A 24,586-nucleotide genomic window follows, 5' to 3' on the forward strand; every position below is an offset into this window, starting at 1 on the left:
GTTCTATGACATAATTACTTTAAAGGTGAACCACACCTTTAAATTTTAAAGCAGAAATAACAAGACACCAACATCTGTAGCTACAGTAAACTGAACAAGGAAATGGACCAAGCCCCAGCTTGGTGATAAATCTTTATATAAACCCACAGAACACTTGCCGTCAAAGTCAGGGTTTTAATAATGGAGGCAAAGATTATGTCAGAACAGCTAGAACTTCAACTTTCAATGTTGTGGTAGACTGGCACTGGTTTTATCGAAAGTGTTATCTGAAAATTTTCATTTAGTGCCCTATACTTTATTTATTTGCGTTTTCATCTGTAATAAAAAAGACCATAGCTTGTACTTGATGTTCAATTTACAGCATTGTGTTCACCAATAAGTAATAACCCCTTATCCAGAATATCGCAGATCCTGAGCGTTCTGGATAATAGATGCCATATCTGTATTTTAAGGGTAGTGACACATGGGAAGATTTGTTGCCCGCGATTTTTTATACGTTACTGCAGGCGATAAATCTCCCGAAAATGCCTCTCCATTGGCAATAATTGAAATCGCTGGTGGTATGCCAAACATATCGCTTAATCGGCCAAAGATTCCTCCGGAGGCAATTTCGGCCGATAAATTGGGCATAGATAGCACCAGCAATTTCAATTATTGGCAACGGAGAAGTATTTTTCCCCGGCAATCTGCACATAAAAAAATATCTGGCGGCAAATCTTCCCGTGTGCCACTGCCCTAGATTGGTAGAGAAAATTAAAACATTCTTAAATCCGCATCCTCACTGTTTTTTTATTAACATTTATATTTATTATATACATAAATATTAGAATTAAACAGGAATGAATGTGAAACCAATATATAAAAAGGCTTATAATAATAATTATACAAGCTGTTCTTCAAGTGTCTTCAGTTAAAGCATTTTTCAGTAAATCATTTAAACCATACTGACAATTTATAATCAAATTCCTGAAACAGAAAAATAAACTGATTACAGTGTATTGTTCAGTGCTACAGCTTTAAATCATTAGGCATAACTTGAGTGTGGGTTTATTGCTTGTTTTGGGAACATTTGGGTTCAAGTCTTCTACATGATGACCAGGGCTCCCTTTAACGCAATACAAAGTTACAAACAAGTTAACAAACAATGCTGTATCAGCCGTCCTACTATAGTTCCAGGAATATTAAGTGCATAAATAAAGGGGCAGATCTATCAAAAGGTGAGTTTAGAGCTTAATAAATAAAAAAACTCACCCGCGTTCTATTAATTCTTATGGGATTTTTAGAATTGTATTTATTAAATAGTGAGTTCTAACTTTCACCCATTGATAAATACAATTCTAAAAATCCCATAAGAATGCATAGAAGGAGGGCGAGTTTTTATTTATTAAGCTCTAAATTGATATTTTGATAAATCTGCCCCTAAGTGTTCAGTCCAAATCACACATGAAGTAGTCTTTACTCAATACTCAGTTTGGGAACCACTGATCCAAGATCTTTGATGGAAATATGATAAAAAGTGGTGGCTCATATATCTTAAAATGTAGATCATATTTTGTTTTTGCTGGAGGATGTGAGACATCACAGCTAAATTGGAAATTTTGCCAAGAATAAAGTGGTAATGTAATAAGTCTTAAATTTGTCCACATCTAGTACCTCATGACAACCGGTTAGATGCTGGTTTTCAAACAGCTGACTAGTTTCAGTGGGTTACTAGACAAGCAGCAATGGTTGCTATGGGTTGCTAGACAAGGAGCAAACGCAAGACCAATTATTACATTACCCAACTAAATCTTACCTGAATTATTCTAGATATTTATATAGAACGACTAAAGAAATAAAATAGGATATTGACTATTGACTGTCTGGGCATTCTCTTTTGGCATATGTGTTATAGATCTCCTTTACAGGAATTTCATCCTGGAGTAAAAGTCACTGAGACAAAAGTCTATAGCAAAAATCTCTGAGCAAAAGTAAAATGCAAGCAATTTGAAAATGTGAGGGAATACCTTGGGCTGATATACAGATTTACAAGGACAGATGTAGTACTGCTCTTTTGATGTGACCATTAGTATTTACTCTCTGTACATCGCATCAACATAAACCCTTCTCCAGAAGAAATCATGCCTCAGATGGTACAACTAATGCTACAAGAAGCACTTTGGTGGAACTGCTTGTGTTTGCACTAGCTGAAAAACAGGAAGAGGATAGTGTTAGAACCCAGAAGTAAGTTGTTGGAGTTTAAAGAGCCATTATTAGCTCTGCAAGGGCTAGTTGTAGGAATGCAGCAACCTTAAGCCTTACTGCCACCATATACATGAAATGTAAAATACATCAGAGTTTCTTTAAAGGAGAACTAAAGTTAAAATACAAATGCAGCTCAAAGTATTGGCCAGTATGTTAAAGGGATACTGTCATGGGAAAACATGTTTTTTTCAAAACGTATCAGCTAATAGTGCTGCTCCAGCAGAATTCTGAACTGAAATTCATTTTTCAAAAGAGCAAACAGATTTTTTTTTATATTCAATTTTGAAATCTGATATGGGGCTAGACATATTGTCAGTTTCCCAGCTGCCCCCAGTCATGTGACTTGTGCTCTGATAAACTTCAGTCACTCTTTACTGCTGTACTGCAAGTTGGAGTCATATCACCACCCTCCCCCCCCTCTAGCAACCTAACAAAAGAACAATAGGAAGGTAACCAGATAGCTGCTCCCTAACAAAAGATAACAGCTCCCTGGTAGATCTAAGAACAACACTCAATAGTAAAAGCCAAGTCCCACTGAGACTGTTTCAGTTACATTAAGTAGGAGAGAAAACAGCCTGCCAGAAAGTAATTCCATCCTAAAGTGCAGGCACATGAGTCAGACAAAACACGCAGCCGTTCCCCCCTGTTCGCAACACTATCCTGTAAGCGGAGCGAGAGAGCTTCTGTTACCATAGTGATGCAATGTCGTTCTGAACTCCCTGCTCCACTTCGAAGATAGTGTTGCGAACAGGGGAGGAAAGGCTGCGTGTTTTGTTTTGTAATCAGTAAATAATTTATTTATGTGTTTAACCAACGGTTTTGCAAGCACGGGGAAGCAGTGGGGAACTAAGTTTTATGGGGAAGTGACGTAGAGTCTTTAGTACAAGGCGCCCACTAAGTTAGTGAAATGTAGGCAAGCTTCTAAAAGGCACGGAGAGACAATATAAGCCAGCGTTTCAGGACAGGGAATAATTGGCAACATTTTGAGACTGTTTTGTAATCATGCCTTTCCTTCTCCTTTAATTCCAAAATTATGCTGTTGAAGAGATTTTCTTGTGGGTAAGACAGCACTGAAGAAGATGATATATTTGATCAAAGGTTAGCAGGAGGACTTTGCAGCTGGGTGTTGCGCCCTGGCCCAGCTATGGGGTAATTTCTTTCCTCCCATATAGTTATTCCATCGCAGGTACACAGTTGCTTGTTATTTTCAAAGAGACCAGCAGAGCGGGCAATGATACCACAGGCTAACCTGGAAAGGAACAAAAACTATTACTACTATTACTAAACTATTTAGAGAGCAAACTGAGCATTAGGAAAAACAAATCAGGGTCCTGCTATCAGGCCAGCAAAACATTCACTCCTGAAAGTTGGTCCACAAATAAAGTGCACTATATTTTAGACTGGATGTACAACATTGTAATAAGTAGCCCTAGATTAAGCATTTGCGATAGAATAACTCTATCAATAATAAAACGAACAATTGAAAACGGTTAATAGTAATACATAGTACAAGAAACTAATGGTATTGTCTGATCTTTTCATCTGTTAATCATATACAGGTATGGGATCCATTATCCAGAAACTCGTTAGCCAGAAAGCTCAGAATTACAGAAAGGCTGTCTCCCATAGACTCCATTTTATCCAAGTAATCCAAATTTTAAAAGATGATTTCCGTTTTCTGTGTAATAATAAAACACTACCTTGTACTTGATCCCAACTAAGATATAATTAATTCTTATTGGAAGCAAAACCAGCCTATTGGGTTTATTTAATGTTTACATGATTTTCTAGTAGGTATGAAAATCCAAATTACAGAAGGGGAAAACCCATTCTGCATAACAGGTCCCATACTTGTATTTAAATTCAAATTCTTATAAACAAAAACCAGTGTTTATCTGGTGATCGAGAACCTAATACTCCTCACAAGGAGATTAAATATCTATAAACCATAAACAGTAGACATTACTTAATTTTAATGAGATGTCAGAGACATTGATAAATTGAAAGTTCTAATTAATATAAATACAGGAAGACCCTAATATGTATTCATGCACAAACACATGGAAGCAAAACAGAATCAATAATGATCCATCAACAGCAATACATATATCAAGTCAACTAAGAGGAAAAGGTAATTCTTAAGAACAGCAAAGATTCTTACAGGAAAACATTTTTCAGTATATTTAGTTAGCCAAAAATGTAGCCAGAACAAAAATGGAATCAGATGGCACTCATGCGTGAGTGACATTTGATTCCATTCTTGTTCTGGCTGCACATGGAACCCCTGAGCAATAGAGTCCCCAGATAGAGCACCACCTAAGTTACCACACAGTATTGGGATTTGTGTGAAAAAATTTAGATAGGCAGAGCAAAGTAAAAAATGTTTTTAATATAGTTATTTAGCCAAATATGTAATCTATAAAGGCTGGAGTGAACAGATGTCTAGCATAATTGCCAGAACACTACGTCCTGCTTTTCAGCTCTCTATGTTTCCACTGGTTGGTTACCAGGCATTACTCAATCAGTGACTTGGGGGGGGGGGGCATGGGTCATAACTGTTTGCTTTTGAATCTGAGCTCCATGCTAAAGTTCAATTGCAAACTCACTAAGTGTGGTCGCATGGGACATAACTGCTCAAAGTTACTGACTAGTTAGAGAGCTGCAAAGGAAGTAGTGTTCTGGCTATTATTAAGTGGATTATATCCGCTTACTACAGCCATCATAGATTACATATTTGGATAAATAACTATATTAGAAACATTTTTTACTTTGCACTGCCTATCTATTTACCCAGTTTTTATGTTTACACTGAACTGTTGAGGAAGGTGAGGAAAATAATGAGACAAACTGATCGTTGTTCTTTGCAATATTTACTTTACCTCCTGCCTGAGTTGCCAGTTGTCTTAGAAAGTTGGTGGCCCCCATGGCCAAGGTCATCCTCTCTTTCATCAACCACTAAGGAGCGACCAATGATTTCATATACCTGCACAGTAATAAAGTTAATTCATTAGCTTAGGTCACAGTTAAACCTTTTTTAAGCTGAGATGCCCACCACAATGACACAGCTCTATATTCACTTATGCTTCCAGGTTTCTAATATATTTGTTTCGAATACAGCAGTAAGTCTGTTTGGACAGGGCACTGATATCTATAGGATTATTATCTGTTCTCTGACTGGCAGATCGTATTGAAAGGATCAGTCACAGCAAAAAATGAAATTGTTTTAAAGGAATAGTTCAGTGTGAAAATAAAAACTGGGTAAATAGATAGGTTGTGCAAAATAAAAAATGTTTCTAATATAGTTAGTTGACTAAAAGTGTAATGTATAAAGGCTGGAGTGAACAGATGTCTAATAAAACAGACAGAATCCAACTTCCTGCTTTTCAGCTCTATAACGCTGAGTTAGTCAGTGACTTGAAGGGGGGCCACATGGTACATTTCTGTTCAGTGAGTTCGTAATTGATCCTCAGCATTCAGCTCAGATTCAAAAGCAACAGATATGACCCATGTGGCCCCCCCCTCAAGTCTCTGATTGATTACTGCCTGGTAACCAGGGTAACCAGTCAGTGTAAACTGAGCTGAAAAGCAGGAAGTAGTGTTCTGACTGACATGTTATACATCAAATCACTCCAGCCTTTATACATTACATTTTTGGCTAACTAACTATATTAGAAACATTTTTTATTTTGCACAGCCTATCTATTTACCCAGTTTTTATTTTTACACTGAACAATTCCTTTAAAGTGATAAAAATATAATGCAGTGTTGCCCTGCACTAGTAAAACTGTTGTATTTGCTTCAGAAACATTACTATTGTTTATATAAATATAAGCCGCTGTGTAGCCATGGGGGCAGCTAATCAAAGGAGAAAATGCTCAAGTTACACAGCAGATAGCGGATAAGCTCTGTAGGGCATAATGTTATCTGTTATCCATTATTTATCCTGTGCCATATAGCCTTTTTTCAATTTCCGCCATTGCTACTCAGCAGCTTGTTTCTATGAACTATAGTAGTGTTTCTGAAGCAAACACACCAGTTTTGCCAGTGCAGGGCAACACTACATGATATTTTTATTACTTTAAAACACTTTCATTTTTTGGTGTTACTATTCCTTTAAGGCAGTTAGTGCACGCAAAGTCCAGAAGCTAGAAATGTCATATGATAGGGGCATAAGAGAAACCCAAGAGGAACAGTTAATCTTATTTAAACTAAAACAATCTGCTCACATTAAATCAGTGTAGGCCAATGTATTGTATCTTTGTAAATAATGATGCATAAAATGTGGTTAAATCAGAACACATTGAAAACATGTTATTCCTATAACTATTTACCTAAAAATAATGCATTTGAACTTCATTAATACTCATGATATAAACCAAGATATTCTAACTCAAATTTTTTTTTTTATAAATGTTTTAGCTTTTTACCCTGAAGATCTCCAGTTTATAAATTTGTCTAGTATCTGGTTGCTGGGGTCCTACACACCCTAGCATCCAGTGGTTTGAACAGTACAATCAAAAGGGTATTATGGAGTGTAACAATAGAAGAATAAAAACCTTTAATCACTGGGAGGGTGGCAATTTGTTAGGCCGCTCCAGTGTTTAAAGGGTTAACGGGATTCGTCATGATTTTTAGATTGTATTTTATTTCTAAATTACACTGTATACACTGCAGCCATCTCAGGTTATTTTGCGTGGTCATTTCAGAAAGAGTCAGCACTTCAGGATGGAACTGCTTTCTGGCAGGCTATTGTTTCTCTTACTCATGTAACTGAAGGTGTCGCAGTGGGACCTGGATTTTTTTCTATTGAGTGCTGTTCTTATATATAACAGGGAGCTGTTATCTTGTGTAAGGGCTCTTACACATGAGCGTTCCGACCTGCGCTCCCCTGCGTTCCGTTTTTTGGCGTTCAGCCGCAGGGGAGCGCAGGAATAGACGCAAGTCATTATTTGAAATGGGGCTGTACTCACTCAGGCGCGTGTAGGCGCTGAACGCAGGTTCAGACGCAACATGCTGCATTTTTCCTGCGTTCAGCACCTACACGCGCCTGAGTGAGTACAGCCCCATTTCAAATAATGACTTGCGTCTATTCCTGCGCTCCCCTGCGGCTGAACGCCAAAAAAAGGAACGCAGGGGAGCGCAGGTCGGAACGCTCATGTGTAAGAGCCCTAAGGGAGCTGCTATCTGGTTACCTTCCCATTGTTCTTTTGTTACGTTGCTGGGGAGGGAGAAAAGGGAGGGGTGATATCACTTAAATTTGCAGTACAGCAGTAAAGAGTGACTGAAGTTTATCACAAGTCACATGACTGGGGGCTCCTGGGAAACTGACAATGTGTCTAGTCCCATGTCAGATTTCAAAAGTAAATATAAAAAAATCAGTTTGCTCTTTTGAAAAATTATATTACAGTGCAGAAGTGTGCTGGAGCAGCACTATTAACTGATGCGTTTTGAAAAAAAAATATTTTCCCATACACTAAACTTCTGCGTAGACTAGTGTATCCCTGTTATAAAAAAATGCACTGGGCTGCGGTACTTGGCTGTTGGATGCTGTTGCTTTATCTTTCTTGATTTCACACATAGGTCTTGGGCTGGACATATCTACAGCAATTCTGTGAAAGTGTTTTTCACACATGTGACATGTCCACCCAAAACTTGTAAATCAAATAATGATGGTAGTATATTTGAAAACCTGTGGTGCCTAACAAATTAGTGTCCCACAGTAATTTCAAATTTCCTTGTCCAGCAAAAAAATCCAGCCTCAGTTTTAATTTGATTACTTTTTGCTGGGAAGAGTGATGCTATTCTATTTTCATATAAAAAAGCCATATTACTACTGCTACAGGGGTTTAGTCTTATTACAAGCAAAATTTAGCGAATTATAAATACAGTACCTTCAAACGTTCATCCACCAGCCTGAAGGAAGCGCGTCCATTATCTTCTGCAAATATATTTCCCAGATCTCCTACATGCTATTACAACAAAAAAAGTAAAGATCAGAAGAGCAATAGGTTTTCCCAGAATTGACAGTATATATTGGAGTTCTTAATTTAATTTTAACCATAGTGGCAGCCTTAGTGGAGTGCAGTCTCTCTACCTGCAGCAACTAGGGGAGCTACAAACTACAATGTAAAAATCGCGTTTGGAGGTACTGTGGTTTTTTTTTTTGCTGTGTCTTTAGACAGAGACTACTGAGAAATAAAGTTAAATGAATTTTGTCATGATTTTTACGATGTAGTTTTTATTTCTAAATTACACTGTTTACATTGCATATAATTCACTCTACAATATAACATTTCATTCCTGAACGGAGTGTATTTTTTTAGTTGTAATATTGGTGTGTAGGCAGCCATCTCAGGCCATTTTGCCTGGCCATGTGCTTTCAGAAACAGCCAGCACTTTAGGATGGAACTGCTTTCTGGCAGGCTGTTGTTTCTCCTACTCAATGTAACTGAATGTGTCTCAGTGGGACCTGGATTTTACTATTGAGTGTTCTTCTTATACTGTATCTACTAGGGAGCGGTTATCTGGTTACCTTCCCACTGTTCTGTTGTTAGGCTGTTAGGCTGCTGGGAGGGAAGGGAGAGGTGATTTCACTCCAACTTGCAGTACAGCAGTAAAGAGTGACTGAAGTTTATCAGAACACAAGTCACATGACTGGGGCAGCTGGAAAGCTGACAATATGTCTAGCCCCATGTCAGATTTCAAAATTAAATTAAAATAAATCTGTTTGCTCTTTTGAGAAATGGATTTCAGTGCAGAATTTTGCTGGAGCAGCGCTATTAAATTATGCGTTTTGAAAAAAACATGTTTTCCGATTAAAGTATCCCTTTAAGGTAAATGGTTTATATGGTACAAGTTATAAGAAGGGGATTCAGTGCTCTGCTATGAAACTACAGGCCTGTTGGTCTGTGTGTTGTAGGAAAGCTTATGGAAGGCGTATTAAGGGATAAGATATGGGAATGCACTTTAAACAACATCACTGATGTTGCTCCCCTTAGGGCCCATGAACAAATCATCTCCAGGGACAACAAACTGGAAGACAAACATGCATCCTTAGTAAAATGCAGTGTATACTGGTGGCAATGTACAAACAGATTAGGTATACAGGTATGTGAACTGTTATCCAGAATGCTCGGGACTTGGGGTTTTCTGGATAACAAATCTTTCCATAATCATTAAAACATTAAATAAACCCAATAGGTTGGTTCTGCTTCCAATAAGGATTAATTATATCTTAGTTTGTAGCAAGTATAAATTACCGTTTTATTATTACAGAAAAAAGGGAAATAATTTTTAATGATTATTTGGGTAAAATGGTCTATGGTCTATGGGAGATGGCCATCCCGTAATTCAAAGCTTTCTGGATAACGTATCCCATGCCTGTATATTACCGTTACAAGTAATTAGGTTACCTAAGTAAACCATACGTAATATTAATGCACTTACTCTGTTGTCTTCTCCTGGCCCCCCATGTGAATTTCTATGTGGATTATAGTGCTCACCACAACTGTACAAAAAAAAAGAAAGAAGATACAAATTACAACCAACTGCCCTCTGTGTAAACTTTTCACCTTAACTGCAGACAGCAGCATTCTGCAGAAAATCTGCAGTCATTTTTTATGATTTTTTATTCATTTTTGTTTTGTAACACAAAATAATTTGGAAGTCAGAATAAAATATCAGTAAAAGAGGACCAAAAAAAACATCCCTATAAGCAAATTAAACATAACAATAAAATGAAACCCTCACATCAATTTGATTAGTGACCCTGGCAGCCAGATAGCATTTCCAGGTGCAGGCTAGAAGCAAGCAGAAAAAGGGCCAATGGTTCAAAATTTATACAAAATTAATAATGTAAACAAACCAACAAGTTATTTATCACATGCCCATCTATTATACAGTTGACATGACTAAAGGTATTATAAAGTTGAGCATGCCATATAAATGCATAGACATTTGTGATATCCTTAATTGTCCCTTTTCTACCAACATCATATTACAATACCTACAGTATAATTGTCAGAAGGTAAACGTATTTATTTATGCACAGTCCCTGTCTTTTGCAGTTTGCTACTATTAAACTGGATCATGAAGTACAGGCAGTCCCCAAGTTATGTACAGGTTAGGGTCTGTAGATTTGTTCTTAAAGGACAAGGAAACTTAAACTAAAGACATAGCTATAAATGTTGTACGTTATGTTGTGGGCTTCTGTACCAACCCCAGGCAACAACAGCCCTTTAGCAGTAAAGATCTGTGTATCCAAAGATGCCCTAGTAGCTCCCCATCTTCTTTTCTGCTGATTCACTGCACATGATCTGTGCTGCTGTCACTGAGCTTGGGGACCCACTCACAATATACAGTACACATAGAATAGAAATGTCACAGTATAAGGCTGATTAGTAATTAATACAGATAATTACTACATGGCAGCACATAAACCAGTACAACTAGCATCAGAATTTAATAATCAGCCCTGTAGCATGAGCTTACATTACAGGCCAACCTCATTTTCTGCTGAATAATTTGTGACGACCCTTCTGTGACAAGTTTGAAGTCCTGGATCATTGCTGCAATTGAGAAGCGGAAACTTGCCTGGTGCAATAAGTTCAGTATATAAAACATGGCATTTTCAGTCCTATTCATTTTTAGGGTTTCCTTTTCCTTTAAGTTGAATTTGTATGTAAGTTGAAACATACATTTACTTTTTAAATGTAACTTAGACAGATGCCTGTCTTAAAGGGGAAGGAAAGCTACGGAGGCATTTTATTGCCAATAGATTAGCTGCAGTAGTGCAAGCTAGAATGCTATATTTATTCTGTAGAATATTTTACCATACCGGAGTAAAAAGCTCTAGAATCTCTCTGTTTGTTTAGAATAGGAGCTGCAGTATTAATGTGGTGTGACATCACTTCCTGCCTGAGTCTCTCCCTGCTCTGGGCTCAGATTACAGTAGAGAAGGGAGGGGAGGGAAGAGGAGCAAACTGAGCATGCTCTTGCCCAGGGCAATGAGGTTTAAGCTGAAGGCAGGAAGTCTAATACAGAAGCTCATGTGTACACAATAGAAGGAAAGAGATGCAGTATTTCTTTTGACAGGGGACTCAGAGCAACATTACGTTGGGGGTTTACTGGTATATTTAGATGGACCTTTCTGATAAGGCTTACTTAGTTTTAACCTTTCCTTCTCCTTTAACATAGTATTTATTTCTACCTTTCTGAGCATATTTATTTTTACCTTTCTGTGCTCCGCAGTAGACAACACATGCCAGAGGGGATTATAGCAGGTGGTTTATAAAAGCCAAAAGCTAATAAAAGTCAAGCAAACCATAGTATGTTACTATAACAATCCCCTTCTGTAAGTGTGAGTTGTAAGTAAGTCAGGTGTATGTAACTCGAGGACTACCTCTAATGTGTAAAGGTTAGGCAAGGGGAAGGCATTTTCAGGAGATCTGAAGCACGCAGTAGAACAGATTTACAGTGGGTGACAAATCCCCTGGAAAGCCAGTACCCTAAAACAAAATTCACACATTGCGTAGGGTCTGCTTCTCTCTGCCTGCATTTTGTAGAAGATGGAGAGAAGCGGATTCGCTCCTATATGATGCTGTGTGACAGGCACAGTGTAGCCTGAGTGGAGCTATATGGAGCAGAGATTAGCCCATAAATGCAAAAGCATGCATTTTAGGTGGATCTCTGTTCTGTGTAGCTGCACTCTGGCCAATGATGTGCCTGGCAGTGCAGCTACACACAGAAGCACATAGGAACAAATCTGCTTTTCTCTGCCTGTCTACAAAACACAGGATGAGAGAAGTGGACCCTACTCAACGTGTGACTTTGACCATCAAAGTAAATAACAAATTTAGATAGCAGGACCAATGTGAGGGGTCAGCAAAACAGTTTTATTAGCACTGTGCTGCACACAGGAGTAGGATTTGTTTTTTAGACAGGTCCACTGGTAAAAGGGTACAGCTGCCTTCCTGCTCATTCAATAAACAGGCAGTTATGCTAATATATACACATATTTAAATTCTCAAAGCAACTGTTCTCTGTGACATATTTTTAGGCAAATTCATATAAATTACCTTTCGCAGCCATTAGAGATGTCACCAAATTCATGAACGTGAATTCCATGTAACCCTGGACTCAGACCATCCAATGTTCCCTCAATTATACATGTGTTTTCAGATGCTTGGATGAATCGAACAACTCCTTGTATTGGACCTTCCCCTGACATCATGGCAACAGCAGCACCAAGGTTTTCTGAAATGATTTATAAGACAACATCAAGATGGAGCAAACTTACTTCATATCAACGTACTGCTGAATACTTACTAGATTTAATTGTTCCCATTCCCTTAAGTACTGCCTTTCTCCCTGTGGTCTCCAATAGTCTGTGCACTTCCTCTGCCAACAGGGTAGTCTCCACCAGGACTGATTTTGAATCCATATTGATGCTGAATTCCTTCACACCTAAAGGCAAAGATTTTCATCTGTACATCATATCTACACATATACATTCTAATTATGGGTAATTCTAACTACCAAAGTAAAACAGAACACTAAGATTATCTCCTTGATAGTATCAACAGTTTAACCCTCATATAAGCTACATATTATTATCAAATTAAGTTTATTTTACAGACAGGGGCGCTGATGCCAAGAGGTGAGTTGAGAAACTGACTCAGAATTATTCCTGTTAACAGAAGCAACTTTTGTACATTATTGGCTGTTGTATTAAAGGTCTCACAATTGCACGTTAGCTGCAATTCTGACCAGTCAGGTGGATGCAAGTCAGATGTGACTGACCTAGGTTAACCCAATAACCAATCTATAGCAAAGACTTAAAGGAGAAGGAAAGGCTAAGCCTTATCAGAAAGGTCTATATAAATACACCAGTAAAACGCTGCTTTGAGTCCTCTGTCGAAAGAAACACAGCATTTCTTTCCTTCTATTGTGTACTCATGGGCTTCTGTATCAGACTTCCTGTTTTCAGCTTAAACCTCCTTGCCCCGGACATGAACATGCTCAGTTTGCTCCTCTCTCCCTCATCCCTCCTCTGCTGTAATCTGAGCCCAGAGTTATGAGTGAGCAGGGACTCAGGCAGGAAGTGATGTCACACCAAGCAAATATGGCAGCTGCTATCCTAAACAAACAGAGAGAGTTTCTAGAGCTGTTACTCAGGTATGGTAAAGCATTCTGCAGAATAAATATAGTGTTTAAGTTGCACTATTGTGGCTAATATATTGGCAATAAACTGCTTCGGTAGCTTTCCTTCTCCTTTAATCAGACCTAATGTAGATAACTGACTAAAGCAAACAATGTAGCTTAAGTCACTTGATTAACAGACCTGGAAGAGTAGTGACTTTATTTCATTTTGAAAACTAGCCCTTCATATACAGTTAGGTCCATAAATCATTTGGACAGAGACAACATTTTTCTAATTTTGGTTCTGTACATTACCACAATGAATTTTAAATGAAACAACTTAGATGCAGTTCAACTGAAAGGTGCTGTCAAGTACAACAGCACCTTGTACTTGATTCAAACTAAGATACAATTAATCCTTAATGGAATCAAAACTAGCCTATTGGGTTTATTTAATGTTTACATGATTTTCTAGTAGACTTAAGACATGAAGATCCAAATTAAAGAAAGACCCGTTATCTGGAAAATCCCACGTTCCAAGCACTTTGTATAACCGGTCCCATACCTGTATAAAGAGATGTGAACTAACTAGCAAACTGGAAAATTAGGTTCAATGTTGATAAATGCAAGGTTATGCACCAATAATAAAAATAAAAAAAATTATATGAATGCAAGTTATACACTAAATGGCAGTGTGTTGGGAGTTTCCTTAAATGAGAAAGATCTAGGGTTTTTTGTAGATAACAAGTTGTCTAATTCTGTGGCTACTAAAGCAAATAAAGTTATGTCTTGCATAAAAAAGGGCATTAACTCAAGGGATGAAAACATAATTATACCTCTTTATAGGTAAGACCTCATCTGGAGTATGCAGTGAAGTTTTGGACTCCTAAAGGGGGATATAAATGAGCTGGAGAGAGTGCAGAGACATGCAACTAACTAGAGGGATGGAAGACTTAAATTATGAGGGTAGACTGTCAAGGTTGGGGTTGTTTTCTCTGGAAAAAAGGCGCTTGCGAGGGGACATGATTACACTTTACAAGTACATTAGAGGACATTATAGACAAATAGCAGGGGACCTTTTTACCCATAAACTGGATCACGTACCAGAGGCCACCCCTTTAGACTAGAAGAAAAGAAATTTAATTTGAAGCAATGTAGGGGGTTCTTCACAGTCAGGACAGTGAGGTTGTGGAATGCACTGCCGGGTGATGTTGTGATGGCTGATTCAGTTAATGCCTTTAAGAATGGCTTGGATGTTTTTTTGGGCAGACATAATATCAAAGGCTATTGTGATACTAAACTCTATAGTTAGTATAGCTATGGGTATATATAATTTATGTGAAAGTATGGAGGGGTGTGTGTATGGATGCTGGGTTTTCATTTTGAGGAGTTGAACTTGATGGACTTTGTGTTTTTTCAACCCAATTTAACTATGTAACAATTGGAGGTCTATTCCACTTTAAACTAAAACAGACTTTTTAATGGGTCCTTACCTTTAACATCTTGTAATACATTCTTTACAGCATGAGCACACTTTTCGCAAGTCATCTGCACTGCAAACTCAAACTATAATGATAAAAGAGAGTATAATTACTACTTACATTCAACTTTTTTCCCACAATTATACTGAAAAATACAATTAACTTAAAAAAACTATTTAGTTATCTTATTTTTGTAAAGCTCTGGACAACCAACCTTGAGAATTTTTTTGTACAGATGATACAATTTTTGGTTTATCTAAAATGTAATTGCGTGGGCGGAAAAAAAGGGAGATACACGATTAATCCAGCCATGAAGTAATCGCCTTGGAGGTAAGCAGTTCCATTTTGGAATATTTGATATATCGGGCAGGGTGCCCTTCGTTTTTTCGTTTATTATTTTTTGCTACACAGTCACTAAAGTCACTTGGGGGATTTGGACACATAAAGGAGAATCTTATATCAGCACAGTTTGCACTTAATATGTTGGGACAGCTCAATATTAATGCGGTTTGTATACACTTATACATACTTAACTTGGACAGCATGATAGGTGCTCACTAATGATATGCACACCCATGTATGACATCACTATCTGGTTTTGGCGCCATTATGGCCTATATCAAGGGATTTTGTTTGTGTTGTGCACTTAGGAGCCGAAACGTCGTAATAAACTACATTTACAAGTACAGTCCTATGAGTGTTTTTTTTTGTGATTATATATATATATATATATATATATATATATATATATATATATATATATATATTCTACTTTGTTTTAATGAATTCACAATTCTTTTGCTCTCAAACGCTCAATAGTTTGACATTATTTTATTATAATACACAAAAGCCATGAATATCCTGTAAATTATATCCTTATAAACGGTGAGTAGTGATGTCATCAGTTATAAACGGTGAGTAGTGATGTCATTTCTGTCATATGACTCACTAAAATTTGTGTATTATAATAAATAAAGTACCCCCAGTTGTAAAATATGAGGATATTAGAAGTTACCTCGGAGTTCCATGACCTGTATAAAAACACTCGGCCTTCGGCCTCGTGTTTTTATATGGTCATGAAACTCCTCGGTAACTTATAATATCCTTATATTTTACAAGAGGGGGTACTTTATTCACTATATCATCACATAGAAACAGTTATCAGTAGATACTAGTAAATATATTGTATATTATAAAGAAAGAAAGCTATACAGGGGGGTAAGCTATAGTCAACGCAGCTGATAAGTCTACAGTATATGCAGAGTTTTTAGGTTACTCATTTGTTTAACATAAGAACTTAAGTTTGTGTCTTTTTATACCATGATCAAGTTGCAACACGTCCTGATTACTAGGTATGATAATGATAAAATAGAGTTGATATAACAGTCTGTTTATAACACGATCAAGTCCCAGCAAGCCCTGATTACTAGGTACGATAATGACAAAATAGAACCAATTTGTCTTTCTAGTGAAGATTCTATTCTGCCTTGATTTATGAGGCCTGCATTTTGTACAAAATGACTTTTGCAGGGTTATTGACAGTTTCTGTTTATTGGCCCAGGAAAAAATTTGGGTAATCCATAGTTCTGTGTGCATGATAACTAACCTCAACTAAATTGGGTGCAGCAGTTGTAATTTTAATTTACTGAGCCATCCAATCACCATAGCACTTCTCATAGTATTTACTTGCTAGGACTCATTGTGCTCCAGACCTGTGCAACAACTTCAATGGGACCAGGACTGATGGCAAAAGTCTTTGCAGAATGAGTTTTGAATGAATTTTCTAAGTTGATTTTAAAAATGTACATGCAAAGCTGACAATAATCTGTCTGTAGTATTAGGGGCTTGGTTACATGTTCTGCACTGAAGTTGGTCCGATATCTGTGCACTGTGGATTTTTACAACATGAACACAATGGTAATTTTTAGTGGTACTGACACACTTCACAAAAGCATTGATGGGTGAACATGTATGGAACACATTACATATAATAATCACTGTTTTATGAAAACATTCTGAGCAACTTTGTTGGACAGTTATATTTTAGACTCCCTTTCATCTGGTACGGTACCAACTGACAGGAAAGCGGATGTAATTTCAATATTTAAAAAGGGATCATGGCCTTGTTCTGACAATTACAGGTCTGTGTGGTTGGCATCTGCTGCAAGCAAGTTATTTTAATGTTTGCTGAAGGATCAAATTTAAGTTATGTTCTGGAGAATGGCATTATAAGTGTTAATCAGCATGGCTTTATGAAGGACAGATCATGTCAGACAAATTTAATAGCTTGTTATGATGGAGTAGAAAGCTGGGAAGTGGAGTTTTAGTAGAAGTGGTCTACGTGGATTTTGCCAAAGCTTTTCATACATTGCCACATAGACTAAGGTCTGTTGGTATTTGAATGAATTATTTTTAGAAAATTGGCTTATAACATACTGAGGTTGTTGACAATGGAACATTATATATACTTGGAGTAGGGTTCTTGGTAGGGTGTTGTTGGTATATTTATTGGGTCCACTTTTATTTAATTTGTTCACTAACTTAGGGGAGGGTATTGTAAACAATGCATCTGTGTACATTGTGTAACATTGGAGTACGGTTCTTAGTGGGGTGCTGCAGGTTTCTCTATTGGGTCCACTTTTGTTTATTTTAGGTCCAATTTTGTTTAATTTATCCACTGACGACTTTGGGGTGGGTATTGTAAGTAATGTAATAAGAAGCAGGAAAGTGGTCCTCCAAATCACAATATCAAAATAAAATATTTTGATATAAAATCAAAATGCTCTATTATCAAACTTCCTTTAAAATGTGACTGTACATGTTACAGTTATATGATTGTGTTTCTAAATGGTATCTGTCCTATGCTTTTAAAGGAAGTTTGGCAATAATTGTTTTGATTTTTCAATATTGTGATTTGGAGGACCACTTTCCTGCTTCCTATTGCATCTGAATTGTGGATGGGCTGGAGCAGAAGCCCAAGAACAAGTATGCCAACTAGTAGGGAGAGCCCAGGACAATGGCATGCAAGTTTTTATTGTAATAATGTATCAGTATTTGGAGTTCACACTAAACTATGCAGCCCAATTAGTTCCATCCAGGTTGTGGCATCCTTGTAACAGGATCTTGACAAACTGGTAGACTGAGTAGCTAAGTGACTGAGATTCAGTGTTGATAAATGTAAGGTTACATTTTACATTTGGGATACAAAAATATGCAAGCCACTTATAACCGTAAAGAGATTCTGTCGTGGGAGAACAGGTTTTTTTCAAAACACAGTTAATAGTGCTGTTCAGCTGACTTCTGAACTGAAATCTGTTTTTCAAAAGAGCAAACAGATTTTTTTATATTTAATTTTGGGGCTATATATGCCCCCAGTCATGTCACTTTTTACTGCTGCATTGCAAGTTGGAGTGATATCACCGAGCTCCCCCCCTCAGCTGCCCATCATCAGAACAATTGGAGGGTAACCGGATAACAGCTCCCTGGTAGATCTAAGAACAACACTCAGTAGTAAAAATCCACGTCTCACTGCGACACCTTCAGTTACATTGAGTAGGAGAAACAATAGCCTGTCAGAAAGCAGTTCCATAGTGCAGCACTGGCTTTTTCTGAAAGCACCAGGCAAAATGGCCTGAGATGGCTGCCTACACATCAATATTACAACTAAAAAATATACACTTGTTGGGTCAGGAATTACATTTTACATGGGAGAGTGAATTATCTGAAGTGTAAACTGTTTAATTTAGAAATAAAAATTACACCATAAAAATCATGACAGTATTCAGTTAGACATATCCTTTATAGAGAAGTATCTGGAGGAACTTGTGGATAATAAGCAGTACCAAGCAATGCCAGACAGCAGGAGAAAGTGCTGTATGATTAACTTGTGTAAATACCCAAGGGAATCATATAATAGATCCGTTGCTGTTTTATTCAACAATAGATCCTTGCAGTGGACTCAAGGGCCTGTGTGCCCATAGCCTTAAAGTTTAATTTTAAACCTTGTCATGTCTCCCTATAGCTGCTTTGGGATGAGAGTTTTGGACAGTGTAAACTTTTCTAATTTAATTAGTTGATACATTTCTTATATTTGGCCATGCTAAGCATCATCCCCAAATTTTATTAAAAAGACAGCTGTTACAATTGATACAATAAATGCTCAAATACCACAGATAATACCAAGGTCGGACTGGGGGGCCCGGGGCCGACCGTGGCTGATGTCTCAGGGCCCCCATGCTGCAACTCTAATTAGCCTAATCTCGGCCGCCCGAGACACGATTGCCTAGATATATTGTATATTGTGTTTTTGCTAGGACCAGCGGCAGGAAGATGATTTGCTGGGCAGGGTGAGGGTCTGGGTTGGAGAGGCCAGGAGAGCCGGGGCCAACCGGTTTTTTTCCCAGTGTCCCGCCGGCCCAGTCCGACCCTGGATAATACTGAAAATGTATCAACACATGCAGCAAATTGTAACAGTTCAGAGTCTGTGAATGGAATACTGGCAAAGGTGTGTTTCAGTAGTGAATATCGAAGCTATCTGTTTGAGAGAAGATTGGCCCCAGGCCCAAAGCACTTGCGTTCCCCACCATAAACTGTGTTATAATGTTTAATGTCTGCATGTGCCCAGCTACTAATCAGACAGTGATTGGAAATGGGGTAGATGTCTGTTGCCCCAAAGTGGTTGTCAATGGGGACCAGACCGCCTGCGTGTTCTGGCCCAGTTTCAGTACTTTTTGGAAAGCAGCAAACAATCCCTTTATAGGAAAACAAAAAAAGCTACCTACAATCCTAGCCCCCCCCCTATGCCACCCATTAATCATACAACTGGCCCTAACTTTGTACCTGACTAAAAAAATGCAGAATTGCACAGGTGCCATCTTGTTTCCTCTTCTATGCCAGGAGCATATGCAGTTGAAGCTTGTCTAGGCCTGGCCTCAACTGGGCATGCTCCATGTTGCCTTTTGGAAAAAAGAGGACATCTGTGCTGCACTACATGGCATTTTCAGAGCTATCAAACTGGCACTAGGTGCCTCCGGGGGGGGGGGGGATCTAATACGACACACAAAGCATGCCTCTGAAAGGTCTTTTTACATCTATGTCTTTGCACTGTGCCTGAGTACATAGGAAATTGCAGGGTGCCAATAAAACAGGGGGAATTGGATATGGTGGCAGGAGACCTGGGGTAGGAGGTAACTCCCAACAAAATTGGGAGAGTTGACAGCTCTGCATTTTATAAGCAGGTGCACAGATAGGACCAATTGTGAGAATAATGGGTGGTGCAAATAGGAAATCCTCTGGAGGGGGCCTGGGCTTATAGTTATTGTTTCATTTGCCTTTAAAGTGTGAGTTTCCAAAGAAGCAGACTAATCGGTACCTGAATTGCAAGTGCATCAGTCACAAAATTGTAAGATTAACATTCGAATTGTAATGGTCTTGAATGTCACAACAACAAATGCATGAAAAGATGCATTGGCAAAGAAAACTGTAGTCAAAAGTAAAAGCTTACTAACAAAAAGAGGTGAATACTTAAAGTTGATGTGAATACGCTTTTCAATACGCATTTTGCTGGACAAATCCCAATACACCCCAACCTACAATTTATTGTCCTGTGTATGGCCAGGCTAGAGCTGTCCATACAGGCCTTTTAGTCAGCAGCTTAATAAATGTGTATGGTGAAGTAATATTTAAGGGCAATGTCCAGGGGTGTAACTACAGAGGAAGCAGACCCTGTGCTGCAGGGGGGCCAGGAGGTATAGGGGCCCTATGAAGCACTAATTTATATACCATTTCAATAACTATTGGTAAACCAGGTCTAACCTCTATACATTTTGGGGGCCTGAAAAATGATTTGCTGCAGAGCCCAGTAATGTCTAGTTGCGCCACTGGCAATGTCACACTGGAAATGTTGTCACTTGTCCTAAATCTCCAACTGAGCAGGCGACAAAACCTTCAAGGATACCTTATTGGTGTCAGTGTAAATTTCTGGTGGTAAAACATTGGTAATAGGTAAGTGATGAAAAATGCAAGAGTGAGAAATTTCTGGTGCTTATGTGATACAAATATTTTTGTCGCAAGAGATTTGACACCAATGAAAAGGTGATGTTTTTTTACACAGTAGTAAAATGCCCCCCAGTACCATCACTCTTAGGGCTGCAACCTGGCCGGTAAAAATGATGGTTGATCCCAATGTTATTAATAGGGAAAAAAAATATATAGTAAGGCCGGTATTTTTATCCAGAAAAGGTGGCAACCCTAATCACTCTTAAGGCACATTCCTAAAGCAAATGCCTGATTTTGAAACTACATGTTCCTAGGGTTGCCACCTTTTCTGGAAAAAAATATAGTCCTTCCTATATATTTATCTTTTGTCCCTATTAATAACATTGGGATCAACCATCATTTTACCGGTCAGGACAGTTAAATACAGCCCAGGTGGCAACCCTACATGTTCCCTTTAACTCTTTTTAGTTTTCTTTTTGTTGTCAGACACAAATCTGTAAAACTGGTTAGTCTAAAAAGTAAGATATTTCAGTGAGAGTACTGTTTTGTGTAGGTGAATACATTATATATATATATATATATATATATATATACACAAAAGCCATTAAACGTCGAGTTCTGATGTCATCCGTTATAAACGGTGAGTTCTGATGTCATTTCTGTCACATTGACTCACTGAAACTTCTGTATTATAATAAATAAAGTACACCCAGTTGCACAATATGAGGATATTAGACATTATCCCGGAGTTCCATGACCTGTATAAAAACACTTGGCCTTCGGCCTTGTGTTTTTATATGGTTATGAAACTCCCCTGTAACTTATTATTATTTTTGTTATTATTAACATGTATTTATATAGCGCCAAAATACTACGTAGCACTGTAAAGTAAATGTGATTATACAACTAAATCACATGAAATTATGCACATAGAACATATGGAGTTACATACATCACAATCAATACCGGTACAAAAGGTGAGGAAGGCCCTATGCAGATAGAGCTTACACTCTAAAGGGACGGGAGTAATACACAAGGTGTGGGAGTGGGCAGGATTGAATTAAGTGGGTGCACAATGTGGTACTGTATGTGGTGTTGCGTTTGGTAGTTAAGCAGAGTGAGGGCAGGCTTCTTGAATGAAGTGCGTTTTAAGAGATTTCTTGAAAGCAGAAAGGTTGGGAGAAAGTCAGACAGACCATGGGAGAGAGTTCCAGAGGAGGGGTGCAGCCCTTGCAAAGTCTTGAATGCGAGCATGTGAGGAGGTAATGAGAGAAGAGTTGAGTAGCAGGTCAGTAGAGGAGCATAGTAAGCGGTTCGGTGAGTATATAGAGATGAGTTCAGAGATGTAGGGTGGGGCACAGTTATGAATTGCTTTGAATGTCAGGGTCATTAATTCGAATTTAATTCTGAGAGGTAGTGGAAGCCAGTGCAGGGATTGACAGAATGGCGAGGCAGAGGAGGAGCGGTTGCTGAGGTGTATGAGCCTGGCAGCAGTGTTCATTATGGACTGGAGAGGTGACAGTCTCTGGAAGGGAAGGCCAATTAAAAGAGAGTTACAGTAGTCTAGACGTGATATGACGAGTGAATAAGAGTTTTGGCAGCATCTTGGGTTATAAATGATCGTATTTTGGATATGTTCCTTAGGTGGAAGTGACATGATTTAATAAGTGACTGGATATGAGGAGTGAATGACAGGGCAGAATCTAGAGAGGTTTAATTTAAGGTAGCTTTGCGACATCCAGGAAGAGATAGTGGACAGGCAGGAGGAGACGCGAGTTAGGAGTTCTGGGTTAAGACCAGGAGATGAGAGATAGATCTGAATATCGTCAGCATAGAGGTGGTAGTGGAAACCATACGAGTTGATTTGCTGAAGGAGGAAGTATAGAGGGAGAATAGTTAGAGTCCCAGGACAGAGCCTTGAGGAACCCCATCAGAAAGAGGTAGGGGAGAAGATGCTACTCCGTTGTAGGAGACACTGAAGGAACGATTGGTGATGTAAGAAGAGAACCAGGACAGGGCTGTGTCATGAAGGCCAAGCGAATGGAGGCACTGGAGAAGAAGGGGGTGATCTACAGTGTCAAATGCGGCTGAGAGATCAAGCAGTATTAGTAGTGAGAAATGATCGTTGGCTTTAGCAGTTAAAAGGTCATTAGTTAGTCGGGTCAGGGCAGTTTCAGTGGAGTGTTGTGGCTTAAAACCAGATTGTAGGGGGTCCAGCAGGTTATTGTCAGAGAGGAATGAGGTTAGTCAGTTGTAGACTAGGCGCTCAAGTAGTTTAGAGATGAAAGGTAGCAGAGAGATAGGTCAGAGGTTGTCCAGATTGGAGGGATCAAGAGAGGGTTTTTTCAGGAATGGGGGTGACAAGAGCATGTTTTAGTTGAGAAGGAAACAGTCCAGTTGAGAGCGAGAGATTAAATAGGTGAGTTAAGGATTTGATAAGACAAGGATTGGTATTGCAGAGACGTTTTGAGGGAATTGGATCAAGTGGGCAGCTGGTAAGGTGAGAAGAGGCCAAAAGCTCTGAGAACTTCCTCATCAGTGACAGGGATGGAGGAGCACAGGAGAGACTGGGGAGTGTGGAGGGAGTATAGGGGGGTTGAATAGTGTAATGTCCCTTGCAATATCCTTATAATTTACAAGAGGAGGTACTTTATTCAAAAAAAAAAAACAAAAAAACAAAAACAAATGGAATAAATACCAAATGTGGCGGGAAAACAAAAAATAGCAACCTAAAGCAGGGGGAAGTGACGTGGGAGAAACATTATCAGTTACTTGGTATTTATTCCGTTTGTTTGAACCACTTTTTTACTTTGAGAAAGGCTGTTGCATCAGCCGAAACGTCAGCGATTGTCCAGGAATAAAAATACACTTATTTCTTCTAAGACCTGCGAGTGCGATCTCTATTATCTAAAATATATATATATATATATATATATATATATATATATATATATATATATATATATATATATATATATATATATATATATATATATATATGCACAATATTAGATAATTTGTTGTTCTTTTGACTTACTGTAAAAGCAAAGTGTGTTATGTAATACTACTACTAGCACATGAAAATGCATAGCGTAAATAGATGTTACATCAAGACATCAACATCAACTCATGAGACTAACTGAGTACAGATATATGTGACGCTATAGTAACAGTAAAACCACTTCTCTACAGTAAGTTAATCACCTTGCTGAGAGCTCGACTACTTCCTAGTTCCTCCATGATGATGATCGCTTGATCTTTGGAAACTGGGTTAAATTCTGCGTGTCACCACAGACACCGTTTCCGGCACTTTTTTTTTTTTTAACAAATTTTATTTATCTGCGATTGCGATGCGAGTTTTCTTCGAATCACATTGCGCAAAGGACGATGGGAGTCGTAGTTCCAAATCTATCAGTACGGCCATTGAAAGAATATAGACAGTACACTCCCCCTACAACTTATGTAATAACTGTTTAAATGACAACAGGTGTGGGTGGGACACGCTGTGTAAGTAAAAGCTGTATAAACGTTGCGTCACACATTATAACACTCTATATGATTTTATAATGTCTTTAGCTTTATGAAACGTTTTCAACTTGCCCACAATAGAAATGGCGCTAATTTGCTATTACGGGCGCCATTTTAAAGGAGGCCTTTCTTTGGCGTTTATTGAGACGCTAACTTCCTGTTCGGTTTGTTTTGACAACCCTGTGGTCCAATGGCTA

At 38.3% G+C, this 24,586-nt stretch overlaps 1 protein-coding gene across 1 annotated transcript; it reads right to left on the minus strand.

Annotated features, from left to right (window-relative positions):
* Positions 1-784: 784 nt before the first annotated feature.
* ccs.L (copper chaperone for superoxide dismutase L homeolog) lies at positions 785-24,112 on the minus strand. The gene is given in 8 exon segments (NM_001093342.2): positions 785-3,493; positions 5,124-5,227; positions 8,136-8,213; positions 9,691-9,751; positions 12,321-12,498; positions 12,571-12,708; positions 14,877-14,949; positions 24,066-24,112. Coding segments are annotated over 8 exon segments (825 nt in total). The 5' UTR covers positions 24,102-24,112; the 3' UTR covers positions 785-3,336.
* Between the last annotated feature and the right edge of the window lie 474 nt (positions 24,113-24,586).

This window comes from Xenopus laevis, chromosome 4L (genome assembly GCF_017654675.1).
Source record: "Xenopus laevis strain J_2021 chromosome 4L, Xenopus_laevis_v10.1, whole genome shotgun sequence".
Lineage (NCBI taxonomy): Eukaryota > Metazoa > Chordata > Amphibia > Anura > Pipidae > Xenopus > Xenopus laevis.